Raw genomic sequence first — 18,467 nt, forward strand, 5'->3', positions numbered from 1 at the left:
AGCAAAGAAACAAAGAACTGAACTAACAACCCACCACTGTTTACTTAAAAGCTAAGGAAAACACTATAAACCTCAAAGTCTGATGGTCCCTGACCTGCCTTTTGAAACTAGTTTAAGGGTATCCTGGCCTTTGCAGCTCCAGAGAAGGAGAAAGGAGGGAAGTATACCTCCGGGACCATCTAGCCCCTCCAGAAGTTCATTGTATTTCTGATCAGTGCTCTTTGGGAATTTTTTTCTCAAGAAAACAAGGTATGAAATTCAAGAGATTTTTGATGTTTATGTCCATAGTAAAAACGAATGGATTCTTCCAGTTTATATACACAAGTCCCTATTAAAAGACAAAAATGACATATTCAAGGTCAATACTAAAACTGCTCTTAGGCATCGAGTTGAGTACTTGCTTACCTAAACTATAAGACCAGACATGGCACACAGCAAGGGCTGCAGTAGGGATGATTTCCAGGATACACACAGTCTTTGATATGTCATTTTATTTTATTTTTTGTTACATGGGTTTCTGCCTTTTTAAGTGAAACAAAATGATTTAGCAGAGAAGGAGTGCATAAAAATAAAATTGTATAATGCAGATCAATTACGAAGGCTAGCCAGACTTTGCAAATACCTGCTAGAAACCAGGAAACAGAAATGAGATGAACAAAGGCAAAGACAAAAGTTTTACTACCTGTGACATAATCTTTTCCAGAAAGACTCGATGCTGTTTTGGTCAAGAGGCCAAATTTGAAGACATGATGCAATTCTCAATTTGTTACTGACTCACCTTGCAGCCTAAGACAAGTCACTTATCTCTATGCCTTGGGAAGGACTCTGGTGAGTAATAAACAAATAAAAATGGAAAGTCCTCTATGAACTAAGAGGCACCTCCTATCTACAGAAGTCCCAGGAAAAATTCAGGAAGATTTGGGATTCCCCACCCCTCAGCCCTGAAAGTCTAGAACTTTCCTGTGCTAGACAGTCCCCAGTCATGAAGACTCAGTCTAGCATGTTTCCAGAGGACTCCCACAACCCTAAATCTCCCCCAGCAAACCAGTGCATATTTAAACATTTTTTTTTAATTTGAGAGAGAGAGAGCATTTGGGGGGAGGAGCAGAGGGAGAGAGAGAGAGAGAGAGAGAGAGAGAGAGAGAGAGAGAATCTCAAGCAGGCTCCATGCTTAGTGCAGAGCCCAATGCCAGGCTTGATCCCACAACCCTGGGATCATAACCTGAGCCATAATCAAGAGTCAGATCCTTAACCAACTGAGCCACCCAGGCGCCCCACAGTGACTTAGATTTTTAAGAGGACTTTCTAAACAACTGCCAACATCAATTATATATAATTGTCCAGGTCCATCCTGAGTCCAACTCAGATTCCTCACCCCCTCCCCACACAAATACAAACTTCTGACATCAAAGCAATAACACTACAGCGGGATCACACCTGCCTGGGCCAAATTAAGATCCAGCATGTGCTAACCTTCCTCAGGGAACAAAGCCTCACTTCTGGGGCACTTGAAAAATCACAAATAATGGGCACTGACTGGATTTATCACAACATATGGCAATGCTTTTAACCGATTAATTTAAAATCAATTAAGCAGAACACTCAGTTGACTATTGACAGTGAGGTCTCTATCCATACTTACGAAGCCACAATGTAGACTTCTCCATCCAGCTGCACACTTTGCTCAGAGTTCAAAGTATCCTCAGTTTGATACAAGGTACAGCAAAAAAAAAGGGGGGGGAGGGGTTGGTGGGAGGACCAATATGAAACAAAAAAGACAGCTTTCTTTTACAGTAAATTTTGGCTATCATTTGGCTGGACGCTGAGATCAGTTGCTAATTAGACATGGAGGCAGATCAGTCTTGGTCAATATTTGCAGCAAATTTAAGCTTTGAGCTTTGTTTTTTAATCAATGCATTTCTAATTGTCATGTTGGTTGCTCTCTTGGGTGTGACTTTGTTATTCGTGAAACGCAAACTCTGTACTCAGGGAACACAGTTACCCACAAGGTTGAAGATACACCCTTCTTAGTGGGGCCGACAGAGCCTCATGTCCTACTTCCAAAACCAGAGGAACACAGAAGACGGACGATTCCAGCTCACTTTATACTTTCCTAAGCCTGCTCTCTGCCCAGAAGAGTTTCACTCCTGTTCCTATGACAAAGAATCAGACTGAATACAAAGACACTTACACCCCACGTGGGGTGGGGAAGACTGGGCTTTGGCACAGAGCAGTGGGATGGGGGTGAGAACCCCACCTACTGCTTGTAAGTTGTGTGTGAAATAAGTTACTTCAGTACTTCTTAAATATGAATAACGTATGACCCATTTTAAAGGGAAAATTGTTTTATCTAGATTCTTAACTATATGTCTACAGATGGCCCCCATTTGAGAAACACTCACCCCTATTAATGTACGGTGATTTTCCCCACTGCACACATGCAAGTGCATCTATTAATATTCAGGAGTTTTCATTTCAATCCTATACTTATAACAGTGCTTTTTTGAGTGTGTATTAAACAGTTTTTGTACCCAGAAAACCACATCCTTTGACTGGTCCAGTCCATTTGAATCTTTCTATGAACTGTTTTTTTCCAGCTTTTACCCATGTATCTTTGTACAGGTTAAATTATTAAGCAGTAACGATGCTGACACGGTGCCAGGTACACAATAGGAGTTTTAAAAATAGTGGTTGCATTCCAAAACTAGCTTTAGCATTTAGATTATTGCCATTCTGTTTGCAATGCCAGCCATTTGAGAGGGAGCCCGGTGTTGGAGTTTAATTAACTCCGGTCCTTTTTCAACAGTTCCTTTCAAGCACGCAAAGGCAGACTTGAGGAGTGGTGTTAATTGAGTCACGTCTAAAGTGGAGGGGATTTAAAGAGCTCATGGGGGGACTCGTCAAGGTGTGAAGCCTCTCAGATTCTGTCCAGGCAACAAGATTAAGTCAGACTTGAGAACCTTATTTATCCATTGGCAGGGGGTGGGGAGAATCAGAGTAATTTCCTGAGTGTCCTACTTAGTTCAGCAAAGCACTTGTTCTTCCCCCTCCTTACTTCCACATCCTCCTTTTCTCTGAAAGACTCTCCCCTCCCCTCCCCTTCCCTGGCCCTTCACCTCCTCTCTCTGTTTGGCTCACTGTTCACCTTAACCTTTGCATAGTAGCCTAGACCTCACTTCCTCTAAGAAGCTGGTTCCCCATGAATCAACAGCTAGGGTACTATCCCTTTGGGTGTCATCACATAGCACTTACTAGGTTCTGGAAGCATTCACTTTGTATGCCCACAACTTGGCACCGACTCATCCCTTAGCGGTTGCTACGTGCTAGGTCTCGGCCATGTCATATCATCACCAGCAAAGTTCCATGAGGTAGGCCTTGTTTGTATCCATTTTCACAGACATGAAAATGGAGGTCTAGAAAAGTTAACTTGCTCAGGGTCACATTACCGGGAGGCATGAGGGCTGAAATGCGTGAAAAATATACTCTTTGACTTTATATATATATATTGAACAAAGCAGATTCACCAGCAACTCACCTTTGCTGGTCCCAGCCTCTGGTTTTTTAAAGCCACTCAGGCCAGAATCAGAAGGTAAGCTCTATGTCAGAATGATTCAAAATAGGATTTATTTATTGAATAGATGCTTGTGCATAATACAAAAATAAAAGCTACAAAAGAGGAAACAATGAAAATTAAGATTCTGCCCCACCCCAACTCAGAGCCAGCTAGATGCCTTTTCCAGAAGTAACTATGAAGATCTATTGTTATCACGACAGGTAGATCTAGAACTATATTTTATAAACGATGAATCCAGCCTAGTAATGGATCAATGCAGTGGGTCCAGAGCAGCATTCATTTTTTAAGGTCATTAAAAAGATATATTTGAATGAGCACTGGGTGTTGTATGGAAACCAATTTGACAATAAATTTCATATATTAAAAAAAAAGATATATTTGAAAGGATTATGTTTCACACAGCTTGTGTGTTGGTTTTACACATAGTGTAAATGTACATCGGAGCCACAGAGTGTAAAATGTAACTTTACAGTTCTCATCACAAGGTAATGTTCCAAGCAGTCTGCAAGCCACTCACCTGGTAGACCTAGAAGTTGGAAATTATGAAAGCCACTCCCACATAGAACCTCCATCCTTACCTCCCATGAGTCACTTTGGAACCCAGAAACCTGAATGACCCTAATGAAACAAGTCAGATCCATTTCTTCTCTGTTCAAAGCCCTTCAGGGGCGCCCGTCTGAGGAGGGCAACAGCTATGAGGCAGCATGTATTTCTCTTTGTTTGTTGTGTTAGCATCCTAAAAAAATATATATTCCAAATCAAAAATATGGGCTGCATAATATAAATAAATATGGCTTTGTGGGGAAGGGGCTCTGGGAAGAGACTTCACAGAGATCGGCAGCATCCTTCAAAGCGGCTGAAATTAAGAATGGATATTCACAACTAGGGTCTGTATATGAGATGAGCCATTTTAAATACAGGACATTCGTACAATTCCCCTGGAAGAATTCTGGGCGTACCTGAAGGAGAACACTGCCCAGAACAGCTGGCCCATAGACAGAGAGGCTCCCAGGGAGGCAGGACTCTGCATCCATGAGAGGATGCCGAGAACCAAGAAATGAGCAGGGGTCCCACACAAGCCCCCAGTCTATAGGCACGAAGCAAGAGGGGCTGCTTCTTGTGTAGGCAATTCCTGCAGCCTTGGTCCAAGGTGAACGGCAGCAGGAACGCAGTGTCTGGTGTGCTGCTGCACGGGACAGCAGCACCATAACAAAATAATGAGGCCAATTCTCCGTGCCTCAGAAACAGGAGCAGCACTCAGCAGGAGAGTAAAGCGTGATGCCGCATCGGCTCCTTCCCTTCCCTCTCCATCCCTCTTCGCTCTTCTCTGGAGCTGTGGCAGCTTTGTCCTCTCAGTTGCATGTGGGGCCTCCACTGGGACACCTCATGCTGTCCCCAGCAGCACAGGGGTAACCAGACTCTGAAGGGGCAGCTGCTGGAAGTCAGAGTGTAAAATCGTGGTGCATTTGTTCATTTGTTGACTTGGTTACTGTCTGTCTGTTGGATTAGTGAGCTTGCATGAACAGGGATCTCATCTGTCTCGTTCTCTACCAAATTCTCAAGGCCACGGACAGCATCTGACACAAAGTTGGCAACCAGTGAATACATCTTAAACGGATGAATGTTCAGCAACAGAGAAAGTGGGAGCTGTGGTGGCCATAGGTTCTCCAAGGACAACTAGGCAGATTGCGAATGGTTTGTACCCCTCTGTACCTGGAAGGTAGCCCTGTATATCCCCTCTAGGGTGACTTGACAGTTTGCCATGCATATGGTGTAGCTGTGCCTTTGTGTGTTTACCAGGTGAAAAGAGACGGCAGGCAGAAGGAAGTTTACAAGCAAAAGCACCAAGGCTTGTAAGAACACAGGGCACAGCATTACCAGGAGTGATGGAGGTGCCGCCTAAGAGGTCAGGTGCCTGGGAAGGCATGGCTAGAGGCTAGGCTGGACAGGTAAGGTCCGGTTGTGGAGACACACACCATTAACAAGTTTGCACTTTATTCTGTAGCCAACCCGGGATCCCTTAGTGGTTTGGAAGCAGACTAATGACGTGATCAGGTAACTCTGAAAGCAATATGAAAGAAGGATCAGAGAAAAGGAGGTTCTGTAAGTAGGGAAGCCAATTATGAGTCTATGACACATGTCCAGATTCAGAGATAATGGGGGCTGAGATCAACATGTCACCATGGAGATGGCCTCTGGGACAATGAAAAGAGGTGACCAGTTGGAAATGTGAGTGTGAATGTTAGATCAAGGTTGAATATTCAGACCGAAAGTCACATGGGTCCTGTTGAAGTCATGGAAGAAAATAAAAACGCCTAATTTGAGTAATGTATCATTTAGAAAATCTGATGAAAATTGGTGTTTTTAGTTTCAGAGGCTTTGCACATACCCACCAAAAAAGCCAAGTAAAGGTCCATGGACATCAGTTAAGAACACCTGATTGAACAGAGGAAGAATGACGGAGCCCCACCCTCTCTCAACGACTACAGTTGGTATTGGCTACAGCCCATCCGAGAGGTAGGAGAAGAAGACAGGACCAGAGAAATGGAGAACTTTGTTCTTGAGGTCAGAGGTGCCTCACACAACAAACACCAGGGAGACTAACCACATAGCAGAAGATGAATAAAGAGATAGAGCTCACTTCTAATTTTTTACATGTTTAGAAAAGATAAATTGTTTACGTAGAAATGACCAGAAAGCCTCATCAAAGAACTCAGGTGGGTTCAGACACAGTCAGGTGCAGGTGGAGTGCAGCACTCTCAGGAAGCCAGAGATAAAGACGTTTCCCAGGCAGAAGCAGGTCTCTTTCTTCAGTAAACTCAGCAAGACTTGCTTACCGACTGAATCACTAATAATTTCTACACTTCTATACGTAACAGACTCTGGTGTGCAGGTGTGTGCAACTGCCTACATGTGTGTATACACCAAATATATACACGATACACAGTATTGTGTGTATACACCAAATAGCATATTTATCTATATATGTGGATATGAACACATATTTACATATAATTTTTCATTTACATAAAGGTATGTTTATCCACTTAGCATATATACATATGCATATGCCATATAGTCTAGAAAACTGCCATAATGTAATATTTAATAAATATCCACATGCTCCTTCTATATACATGGCTTGGACTGAGGACACCTTGGCTGTGACCCAATGTTTATGATGATTCGCTGGAGAAATTTCTTTGTGGTCTTACTATTAAGAAGAGTTGATATTCTCTTGAATAATTTTTTTTGTCTTGCACGTGACAGAAATTTTACTCTAGACCAAGCTCCCTTTTGAACATGACTACTAGAAATCTGGGAGACAAATTTTGGTCCCAGTTGTAACCAAGTGCATGGGGATCTATGTGGTGCGTTAAAAAAACAAAAAAACAAAAACACGACTTTCACTTCTGGCTCCATTTTATATGCCTTATTTTTCACTTTTCGTTTCACTCACTTCTTTCTGTAGGTTATGTGCCTTTGTAAGCTTTTCTTTTGGCATATAAACATGAAGAAACATAGAAATGACATCACAGAGGGAGACTTTAAGGTCCAGAACATTATCGCTGGGAAGAAACCTATTATTGTGGCCGGAGTTAAGGCATGTAACGATGATAATGGGTGTGTTATTAGGACAGCCCAGCAGCGATTACAGGGAGTGAGACAGATCTCAGCCCAGGTCACAGTTCTCTCTGCTGTTAACCAGTCGTGTGGTGGGAGGCATCTTATTCTCCATGTCCTCTCATCTCGAAAACAGTGACTTCTTGGGATTTGGGGGGATGGCTTAAACGAGGCAACGTATAGAAAGCACTTTAGCACAACGCATTCCATCAGTTAGCTACTGTTACCATCACTATCTTTTGGACAAGCAGAGCTAGGTCGCCATTCCTGGCTCGGTCCGCTGTAAGAAAGTTCTCTCCCCCACACACACACACTCCCCGCATCTCCCACACCCACAGTTGCCAGGCGGCCAGCCGTCTCCCGCCAAATACGGATCACACTTCTGGAGCGCACCTCCGCTCCCGCCGCCTCCCGCGGGAGTGCAGGGCGCCAATCTCCGGCCAAAGTCCCGCAAATTGCTACCAAGAAGGCCTGGGAGGCGCGGGCTAAGGCAGATCCACACCTGAGCGTTAGCTCCTTACCCCGCCCCGGCTGCCCTCTGACACATACAAGGGGGCCTGCGAAGGGCCCCGGGGTCCTCCGCGAGGCCGGACTGGAATGCGGGGGCGGGGGCCCCAGCGCGCCGCCGGGCTCGCACCTCCCCCGCGGTGCCCCCGGAGCTTCCCCAGCCCTCGGCTCCCCTTCAGACTTGACCCGGGGGCCGGGAGCGGCGGGCGGCGCCGCGGGGCGCTCGCGCTGGATGGGGGCGGGCTTCGGAGAGCAGCCCGAGAGCGCCACACATTTCCTACACCGATAGCATCAGCGCGTGTCAGGTGGTTGGTGCGGGCGAGAGAGTGCGCGCGCGCGTGAGGGCGAGAGGGCGCGCTCACAGAAACTTTGTGCCTGCGGGTGCGCCTCGGGCGGGCTCGCCGGCTGCGAGAGCGGCGTGTGGGCGGCCGGGGGCGGAGGGGCCCGGCAGGCGGCGGCGGCGGTGGCGATGCGCCGCGCCCCGTCGAGCCCGTCCCGCCGCGCTAGGTGAGGCGGCCGCGGGAGCGCCGGCCGCGGCCATGGGCACCCTGGGCAAGGCGAGAGAGGCTCCGAGGTGAGTAGGGGCCCGGGGCCTCGGCGGCGCCGACTTCCTTCCTTGGGGCGGGCGACCCCGCGAGCCCTCTCAGGGGGCGGGGGGAGGAGGTAAGTGGGGCGGGCGACATGGGTGCCTCCTTCTACGGGAAGTTGCTGACCCGGGGTCCGGGCGGCGGCAGGCCAGGGTCTCGGCTCAAGCCCGGGGAAGCGGGCGGCCGGGCAAGAGGGGCGGGGAGCTGGGTCGTGCGCGCCACGAGCTCCGGAGTTGCACCGACGGCCCTCCCCACCCGGTCCCGGCTCCCCGGCGTCCGGCACCTGGGTCTCTCCCACTCGCGGACTTTCCGTACCACCCGCACCTGCGGCGGTCCCGGGGCTCCGGCAGCGCCACCTGCCGGCCTCTCCCTGCCCTGCGGATCCGGGGCAGGGCCCGGAAAGGCCAGTTTGCAGGGAGCGAGTGGCAGTCCCTGAAACATACGGCCTTCTGGGTGGAAACTATGCGCCCCTCCACCCCCACTGCGATTCTAGAGAGATGTGTTAGGAGCGTCTCGAAGATGAAGTTAGTGTGGTAGTGCAAAGTCTTTTGGCAGGGGAAAGAGGCCTGGGGGGTGGGGGGGGGGGTGGCAGGCAACTTTGAGTGTGCCCCCTTAGAGCAGGGAGGGCCTGGGCACAGCACGCCAGTGGGCTCTTCCCAACTTCCTCCACGTGGACTCTAGTGTGACCGGCCCGCACAGACATGCCCGCGAGAGGCAGGAAGCTTTGCTCTGCTGGACTTTTTGGAGCCGAAGGTTCTTGGCCCTTTCTGCACTCGGGCACCCTGACGGTGTTTGCCCCAGGGTGCAGCCCTGCACCTTCCCTAGATTGAGGGGAGGGGTGTCTGTAAGTTAAATTGAGTATACATTAGAGGGCTGAGGGAGAGGACAGGACTGGAAAGAATCCTAACCAGAAGCCAACCAAAGCCATCTTCTGCAGAGAAAGTTGTGGAAGTCTGTGTTCTCATTCCTCCGTGTCATCGCTTAACTCACTCTTCTTGGCTAGTTTTCCTAAAAAGTTCAACCTGAAAGTGTGTGCCCTCTGCTGAGGCACCTGTGCTGGAGAGGATTTCACCTGAGCCAGGTCAGAGTTTCCACCGCCTCCTTGCTTCCTGAGGCAAATTCCATGCAGCCTTGGCCACTCATAGTTCTCAGAAAACCCCTTCAAGTTAATGTGTTTCTCTCTGGCCTTATTTTTTTATTTTATGTTTTAATTTACATGGGAACATTTGGCTCCAGTCCTTTAAAAATATGCCTTTGGAGACTTAGAGTATTCTTTCTATGATTTTTAAATACTCTTTGATCTACCTATAATGAAACATTTTGTACATCCTTATCTGTAGACCTTTCACCAGAAGACCGAGTGGTTTGAAGGTTTGTCAGGAAGCAGCAGTCAAGAGACTGAGCAGCCAAAGAGCCGAGTTTCCTACTTTATGGCGCAGATAACCCTATCTTCCCAGACCTCTCGGGATGCAGTGTGGTTTTTAGTGGCATCACTTCTCCCTGGTGTCTTGGGCCCAAACTGTGCGTCTCTTTGGCCTCCATTCTCCCAGATTACATTTCTCACTTTCCCTTCCCCCTACCCTAAATACTCCCTTCACACTCTTTTTCTTTCTGTGTGGATCTACCCTTAGTTCCCTCTTAGTTCTGATAAAAGCATCTGCCTCTAAGAATCACCTTGTGAGCCAAAGTGGTTTCCCCTACGGCTGACATTAGGGAGCATTACCAGAATTAGAGCCAGCGCACTTTTCAGAATCCTCAGTGGTCGATGCCACCAATCGAGAGAGAAAATGGAATGTTTCCTGGATCCCACAGTTGAGAGACAGAGATTAACACCTCCCAGCCCCAGGGGAAAGAGCTGTATATGGAGATAGGGCCTGTGGCCTGTGGTTGAGTCCAGTGGCCGCCTGTCTTTGGAAGGCCTAAGAGAAAAAGACGTCTCTTGAGAAGGACTTCGTTTTCATCTTTCCCGCCTTTGCCTTGGTGGGGGTCTTCGTGGTGGAAAGGCAGCAACGGAGGCAGAAGTGTTTCCAACACTGGACAACGAGCACCAGGTTTAGAGAGTTGTCTGTACTTAGAGGAGGGGAAGGGAGCCTAGCCGGCGAACAAAGCGTGGGGCGCAGGAGGCCCGGCTTCTACCAGCCTCTGCTCCAGTGGCATTGCCTTTCTGAGCCTGGACCTCCACATATGTATATGAAAGTTTGGAACGTGACCATCAAGAGCCTGCCCAGCTCTGAAGACTGTTCCAGGGGCCCACAGGAGGGTATGAGGTGGAGACTTTATGTTATCAGCTATGCTTTTGGATGATTTTTGAGTCTTAAACTTTTCAGCCTCTCTGTGGCAGTCTCCTTCTAATTCTAATGTAGTGAAAGTTGTATGGTCCCAAGCACAGTAAATACCTATCAAATAAAGCCAGAGAGGCATCAGGTACAAATCTCAGATCTAGCACATATGAGCTGTACAGCCGTGGCTATGTCATTTAGCAGCTTTTAGATTCAGTTTCAACTTCATGTAATGGAGGTGATCTCTTTCTGGGGTATAGGCTTTAAAAATCATTTAAACCTCCCAGTACAGTGCATGTGATATCATAGGTGCTAAGTTCATTATGGTCATTATTACTTTCTCTTGATTTCAGATACTGATCTGATCCTGGGGTTATCACAGGGCCTGGATAAAAATCAGTCATGGTCAGAAACTTAAGTCCTGTAACACCAACTTGATCTTTCAGAAATTACTTCCTTGGGTTAGTAGATTCTGGGTAGCCAGTTGTTGATGCAATTTCACTGGGCCCACCCCAGGCCAAAAGCAGAGTCCAGTGGTCACTGCTGGACCAGCGCCACGGAGCTAGTTTGAAACAGATCAGAGGGCATGGTCTTCCCTCCACTAGTCTGGCTGCGTACCGGGTGGCCCATAGTTCAGTACACTCTCTTTTAGTAGAGAATCCATGTGTGCCCCCAGCATTTCATTTTGATCAAAGCATTTCAGCCCCTTCTGAGGGATGAGATTATATCTTACTGGAGCAGCTTCCCCCAACACTCCACCTGGAACTGGTTCTCTCTCTTCTGAGAACATCACGCTTCTTACGCTTGACACCCACAGGACACTTAAGATTTATAGAGCTGTCTTTTCATGGTGTAGGTCTGGTTCTCCAACTAGATTTTTGAATTAAGGAACGTCTAGTTTACCTTTCTACAACAGCAGCAATAACTAATGTAAGGAGTAGGTCTTACAGTTTACAGAGTACCTCACATGGACTGTCTCACTCCAGTCCCCTTCCCCTCTGGCCTATCACAGTGTCTTACTAATAGAATAAGTACTTATTAACTAATGCCCTTACATGTTTAGCAAAATACATAGTGAGTAGCTAAAGTTATGGATCTGAGGCACAAATTTTTTTGTCTCCTCTTCGGTCGTAAACTCTGAAATAACCAAAGCCACAGAATTAATGATATGTTCAAAGAAGTTAACCAGCTACGACACCCCTCACTATTAAACCTGAAAAGATTATAGATATGCATCTGTGTGTTTAAATAGGAAAGAAAGTAAAATACTTCATCATTTTGCAAACAACTTGACCTGTACTGATGAGGTCATGACCAAAGACAAAAGCTAAGTGAGAGAGAACATAGGTGACCTGTTGGATTCCTAAGCCATTTCCAGATCCAGACTCCTTTTACATTCAGTTCCGAAATAAAGCTCACATAAGCTCTGCTTTTTTTTTTTTTTAAATCAGTATTCCCCAATTAAGGACTTGATAGAATAATATTTAGTGGTAAAAACTGACATATAATGATTGCCAGTATTATCAACAATGGAAAACAGAATCTTCAAGATTTGTGAGAAAGGCAAGATTAGCTGAAAATCTGAACACCTCCACTGTAAATCCTCTCCCTTGCACATGGGTCTTTAGTCTTTGACTTCTCCCCTAAAGTTCAGAGGTGTTTTTGAGACCACCTGACCTTCTGCAGCATCTCTGGTACTGCTCAAGATGAATGAATTCAGTTGAAGATGAGACCAAATGAAAAAATGCTTCAGACCCAAGTCAGTGGACTTCCAGCTAAAATATTGGTAGGAGCTAAGGACTACCTACATGGCCTGGCCTCTGCCTCTCTGGTTCAGGAGCCAGAGCCAGCACGCCAAAGCAGTTCTAATCCCAGACTGAAGAGCCCTCGTTGCAGCCCTGAAATCTCACCTTATTATTTGCTTGGGAGATGTCTCTTTAACAGCCAACCAGTCCGTTTGGTGCATTTGCCAAGTGGGAGGGGTATGTCTTCTATCAGCCCAACTCTCAGGATTAATTGTCTTATCTCTACTCCTTTCCTGCCCAATCTGCCTTCAGAGCTTGGAGCTGCCAGTCTGTCTGTCCCCTGGCTGCTTGGCTTGCACTCACTGCCTCCCCTCTTTCCCCAGGAAACCGTCTCATGGCTGCAGAGCTGCCACTAAAGCAAAACTAGAGGCGAAGTCAGCCAGCAGCCCCTTCCCTTCTCATCCCAGCCTGGCCCAGATCACCCAGTTCCGCATGATGGTGTCTCTGGGACATTTAGCCAAAGGAGCCAGCCTGGACGATCTCATCGACAGCTGCATTCAATCTTTTGGTGAGTTCACTAACTACCCACATGCATAAAAATCTATTACTTTGTTCTTCCTTAAAAAGTTGCTTTGTGGAATAGCAACCTGGATTGTATTTTGGCTTTAAAAATATCTTTTGAGCCTTTGAAATGTTGGAGACCGTGTGCAGTGCCTATGGCACATGACTGTGTGGGTGTAATAGGTCGTGATGAGAGGCGTGATTTCAAGTGAGAAAAGTTACGGAGGAGAGTTTGCATTTCCATTTCTCTTAGGATGGAGGTTGTTCCTGTGATGAGAAATCTCATAAAATGCTACTGTGCCTCTGGTGCTTTGACATTCTTCTGCCCTTGTGTTCGTACGGCACACAAAGACAAGGTTACGTGAGCAAACACTGTTATCAAACAGAAATTTGAAAGCCTTTGGATCATGTGGATGATAGAGTGTAATAATCCCCCTTACAATTGGAGGGTAGTTGTGAGGGACTAGGAAAGGACAGGATTTAAAGCCAGAATGTCTGTGACTGGAAGATACTGGTTAGGAAGTATTTGTGATTGGGGGTCAGGGATCTGGGCGGGGGGTAAGCAGACACACACATGGACCGTGAATTCTCTAGAATGCTGCCCTCTGTCATCACCATGCTCAGCCTGAAGGGTGCACGGTTTCATGCAGCTCACGAGCGGTTATCTGCAAAGATGCCCATTTTTAAAAAAAAATCTTATAAGCACTGTCTTTTTTTGGATTGTGATTTGTGAAATAGTGATTGAAAAATACTATATATTGGTTCCCCTCAAAAAAGGAATTATTAAAATCGATGGAAAATTCATAGATTTCCAGCATCACTGTTCCCCCCTCTATGCCCCCTTTGAACCCCTGCGTCTCCCACCAGGAAGCAGATGAGCACAGGTGGCTCAGCTCAGAAGTGGCTGCCCATCTCAGACCCTCGTGGAGCCTCCTGGGGGATGTAGGGGAGGCTCGACCCGATCCCAGGCAGCACAACACGCAAATCAGTTAGAATTCAGAACTAGGGATTCTTGGCTGGACATGTTTACCGTTGGGCCAGACCTTATTTATGGAATCGGGAAAGATTTGACATCTTAGGGATACTTGTTTAGTACACTTCAAGTACAAAATTGAGTAGTTCTGATGATTTCCACATTGGTTTAAAGCAGCAGTTCTCACATGTTGGTGCAGAATCACACGGAGGTTATCTTTTTTATGAACACAGATTGCTGGGTCCTCTGGTGGACCTGGGGTGGGGCGCAAGGATTTACATTTCTAACAAGTTCCCAGGTGATGCTGATGTAGCTGACCCACGTACTCACTTTGAGAACACTACATTATTGTTGTAGGCTTTTTAACTTGGAAAAGGGGCAGCACTTTTATTATTACTAGGTGAGCCTCAAATTTTAATTAAATTTGTATGTATTTATACTCTAATTTTTCAGTTAAGAATGACACGGGGAGTGGAATGAATGATTGTCTGTTTTAAAATAATCTTAGAAAATACATGGGCAAGGAGGTGAACCTAGAAGTCAGGAGACTAGTGGGCAGGTGGCTGTGAGGAGCCATTGTTCTTCCTGGGTCTTACTTTCAACTGGCTCCCAACTGGAATGAGCTGCAAAGTTCCTCACGCAGTCTTGGTAGTCCTACATACCAGTCTTTTTGCAGGGCACTGTTGCTGTTTCAGGAATAAGGATGTTTATTCTTTTTCCATTTCACTTTTGAGAAAATGGGGACCGGGAATGTATTTATCAGTAACTTTCTTCCTCTTGTGCCAATCAGGCAACTGCTGGCTGAGGTCAAAGCTGTTTTCCTAACCTTCCAATAATCATGACATCTACCTGAGAAATAGATGACCAGTTCTGAAGTCCTTCCCCAAAAGAACCAAGCCTAATCCACTCCCCTCAACAAATCCTACAGGGGCAAAAGATGTATTGTTTTCTGGAATATGTTGAACTGAAAAAAGTACCTTAAAACCCAAAACCTTTAAAAATCCCATAGAGTCCAAGAGTCTTATCCACTCTGAGGAAGCATTGATTAAGCCCCTAATGGCAACAGACACAGGCTAGGCAGTGCACAAGGAGAATTACTGTGACCAGACCCCTGTTCCAGTATCAGAGCTTAGAATACCTGAGAAATGCACCTTTCAAGGGAAAAAAGATAGATACACAAGGCAGGGAAATAATCTAAGGCATGTAGGAAGAATACATTCTTTACACATGTGGAGTTTTGAGAAAGTTCATTTCAAGGGTAAGGATGGATTAGGGAGAACAGCCACTGTTCAAACTCCTCTTTGGCCATGGGATTGCAGGGGGAAGGTGGGTAAGTAAGATCTCAAAGTTTTGCATAGTATGCATGCACGGTTTCCTGCCACAGAATTTATATGAAAGAGGTGGAAAAGAAAAGACATGCTACGTCTGGAGGGAGTGGGAGACAGCACGTGATTTTCACTCATGGGGTATCGTGGCCATGTGTCGCCAGGGAGGGGAGGGGAGCGGAGTTCGAACAACAGAGGTGAGCATAGCTGGGGATCATGAGTAGCTCTTGACAAAGAATAATCCGTGGCAGAGTGCCTGCCGGTGCTTCTGGAGGTCTCCTCGCAGGTGATCCGAAAATAGTACAGAGTGAGCCTTCTGTTTCTCTTGAACCTCTTCTTACTAGTTATTTTCCCATGTTTGTGTCGGAAAGTTTTGCTTTAGAAGAAAGCAGTCTAGCTTAGTTTTTTGTTAATGAGTTGAGATGTCTTATCATTTTAATGCCTGTGAAAAGAGAGGGAAATGGTACAGACATGTGGGGAGACTATTATTGGTTTGGTTTTGGTAATCTTGCACTTCAGACTCTGGTTGCAGCCACTCTCCCACCAACTTGGGGGGAGAAAAAAAAAAGGAAAAAACACCTGTTTTGAGAATAAAGACTAATTAGTTAATTTCTACTACCTTTTCAGCCGCACCTTCATGCAGATGCTTTGAGGAGGTTTGAATTACCTAAAGCAGTATGGTGCAGTATGGTTGCTATTAGCCAGATCTGGCTATTTACATATACATTTCAACTAATTAAAATTAAAGTAAATGTAAAATGTAGTTCCTCAGCCTCACCCGGCATATTTCAAGTGCTCAGTATCTGCAAGTGGTAGCTGCTGCTGAACAGAGTAAACAAAATATTTCCGTCATGTATGGCAGAAAGTCTGTTGTGCAGTGCTGGATGGGGTAGATGGTTGACTTGAAGGGGGAAAGCAACAGAGAGACCTTCTGGAAATTGTGGAACTTGCATATTTCTAGCATCTCTAGGTAATAGCCTGAATACTCGCTAAGGTATCATAGACATTTGGATTTAGCATCCTTACTGATGCCTCTCTCTTTAGTGTTATTAACTATTAATTACCACCCACACTGTTCTCAGAGAGAGGACTTATGACAATGCTTTTAAGGATGGGTGACCAGCACATACATATTAAGGGTAGTCTTGAAGGTCTCACAGCAAGCCTCCTATTGTCACATACAGGGTTACAGATCTGTGATTAGAAACTCAGAGCCTTGAGTCATAGTTCATTGCTTTAACCATGAGACAACCCACTCCCACCTTCTGTTTTAATTGGAGGTCATGCTTTACATTCTCAGCAAATTATTGCCCGTTAATCCACTCTTCAGCTGAGCATAATGAGGCAAATCATCACAACCTGGTACATTTATGTCAAACGTATGTGAATAACACCATCTGTTTCAGGGGTAGAAAAGACCTATGAGATCATCTGGTTTTTAATGTTTTTACTTTTTAAGAGGGCTGCCAGCATTTGGGGCCAAACGGAAGGCTTCTCATGTCCAAATTCACAAAACTTCCCTTGTTCCCTTCTGAATGCCAGACAACTTTCAGCAGCATGAGAAAGAAAGCTGTGAACGTGTCCCAGAAAGGGACCCTCAGCAAGGAACCCTCCTGCTCCCAGGTGGGGTGTAGGCGGACATTCAGCGTCTCTGTCGTACCTGTCAGTGTGAAGGGAAACGCAGCTTAGCTGATACCTCTATATTTATAGAGCGTTGTTTATTTTTTATTGGCGCTCCATATGTATTGGTTTTCTTTTAAACTCAAAACAGCTCTGAAATTGGAGGGTCAGGTGGTATTGTCTCCCCTGGACAAATGAGAAAATAAATTGGGCCTCTGAGAATTGATGCAATTTGCCTCGTGCCCTCAGTCTAGAGAGAAAACATGCTGCTCGAGTGCTTTTTCCTCTGTCCCCAGCAGCCCCTTGCAACCTGAGCTGGGGCTCACTCATACCCCTCTCCCAGGAAGGCCCCTCTTCATGCACTGGATACCTGCATGGCACATGGGACATGCCTGAACCCTGGCCCACCTTCTGCAGGCCTAGTCTCCCCCAGATTAGAAGTTAAACTCATTCAATATGAGGACTGTTCATTGGACCCCACATATATATGTCTGCCTGAAATTCTATCTTGAGCAAAGTGTTAATTAAAATTTCCCGTAGGTATTGTGCTAATGCTATACAAAGGCCTCCCAAACTAATAGGTATATTTTCTGCAGCACGGAACACTTAGATGTTAGACGTATTTTATAGACCTCAGCTTGTTAAGGGCAAAACACTACACCCACTTTTAAAAATTGGAGCCAAAGAAGGCAAACACACACTTTTTGGGACCACACACAGTTCCCTCTGTGGCAAAGGGAAGGCTAGGGATTTCTCACCACTCTGCAGGTTACAGGCTGTGCACCACAGTGAGGTGTCCAGAGGCAACAGGAACACAAGACCAGAAGCCAAGGGCCATGATATCGAAGGGCACTCAGACCCAAGGATGGGCAACTCCAAGGAACAAAGCCAAGTGTAGTGTCAAGAAGGGACGGAAAGCCATGTCCATTGTCGAACACAGGCCCTTTGTGAAGAAGACCCAAGGTGACCCAGTAGCCTCCTCAGTGGAACCCCCAGGTGCTTGGGTGTCACATACAAAGGATAGTCCTTGGGACACCCATGTTCTAAGGCTTCTAGGCATCAGAACAGCTCCAGGGCGTGCCTGTCATTAGCCCTCTGGAGCAAATTCACATCCTGTGATCCAGATGCTATTTATTCCAAGCAGTACCTTTGCTGCATCTTCGATAGGCTGGCATCACCCAGTGCCCAGCCTGGCATGTCCGCCTCTCATGGGTGTGAGGTACAGTGACTGCCAGGCTCAAGAAAGAAGGAGATGGGAAACCCCTGTCACTCGAATCTGTCTCTCCGCCTGGTGGTGTTGACGGCAGGCTTCCCTCTGTCCAGAGACATGAGGGTTACCACTGGGAGACATAGACAGATGGTGGACTGACGTTGGTTGAACACTTACTTCTTGTGGGCTGTAGGGTACTGTGCGTTTACCTGAACTGGGCCCGTCAATCTTTACAACAATCCTAATTAATAGGGAGTGGGAGCTCGGGGTGTCACATAACCTGGAGAACTTGGCCCAGTTCATTAGTTGGAGAGCCGCTGGGATCTGAACTGTGGTCATCTTGTCTCCGACGCTCTTGTTCGTTCTACTCTGCCAGAGGTTCTCCAACTTGACCATGAACAGTAATCATCAGGGGTGGGGTGTGTGCATTTAGATTCCTGAGGGTCAACTCCAGAGATTTTC

The 18,467-nt window shown here is 46.4% G+C and overlaps 1 protein-coding gene across 1 annotated transcript in view; it reads left to right on the forward strand.

Annotated features, from left to right (window-relative positions):
• The first annotated feature begins 8,157 nt into the window (after positions 1–8,157).
• RASGRP1 (RAS guanyl releasing protein 1) overlaps positions 8,158–18,467 on the forward strand; it is an 80,265-nt gene continuing 69,955 nt past the window's right edge. Inside the window, exons 1-2 of the mRNA XM_043555687.1 lie at positions 8,158–8,279; positions 12,700–12,884. Coding sequence (XP_043411622.1) covers positions 8,245–8,279; positions 12,700–12,884 — 220 coding nt within the window. The 5' untranslated portion in view covers positions 8,158–8,244. The remainder of the gene's footprint in view (positions 8,280–12,699; positions 12,885–18,467) is intronic.

This window comes from Prionailurus bengalensis, chromosome B3 (genome assembly GCF_016509475.1).
Source record: "Prionailurus bengalensis isolate Pbe53 chromosome B3, Fcat_Pben_1.1_paternal_pri, whole genome shotgun sequence".
NCBI classification, from domain to species: Eukaryota; Metazoa; Chordata; class Mammalia; order Carnivora; family Felidae; genus Prionailurus; species Prionailurus bengalensis.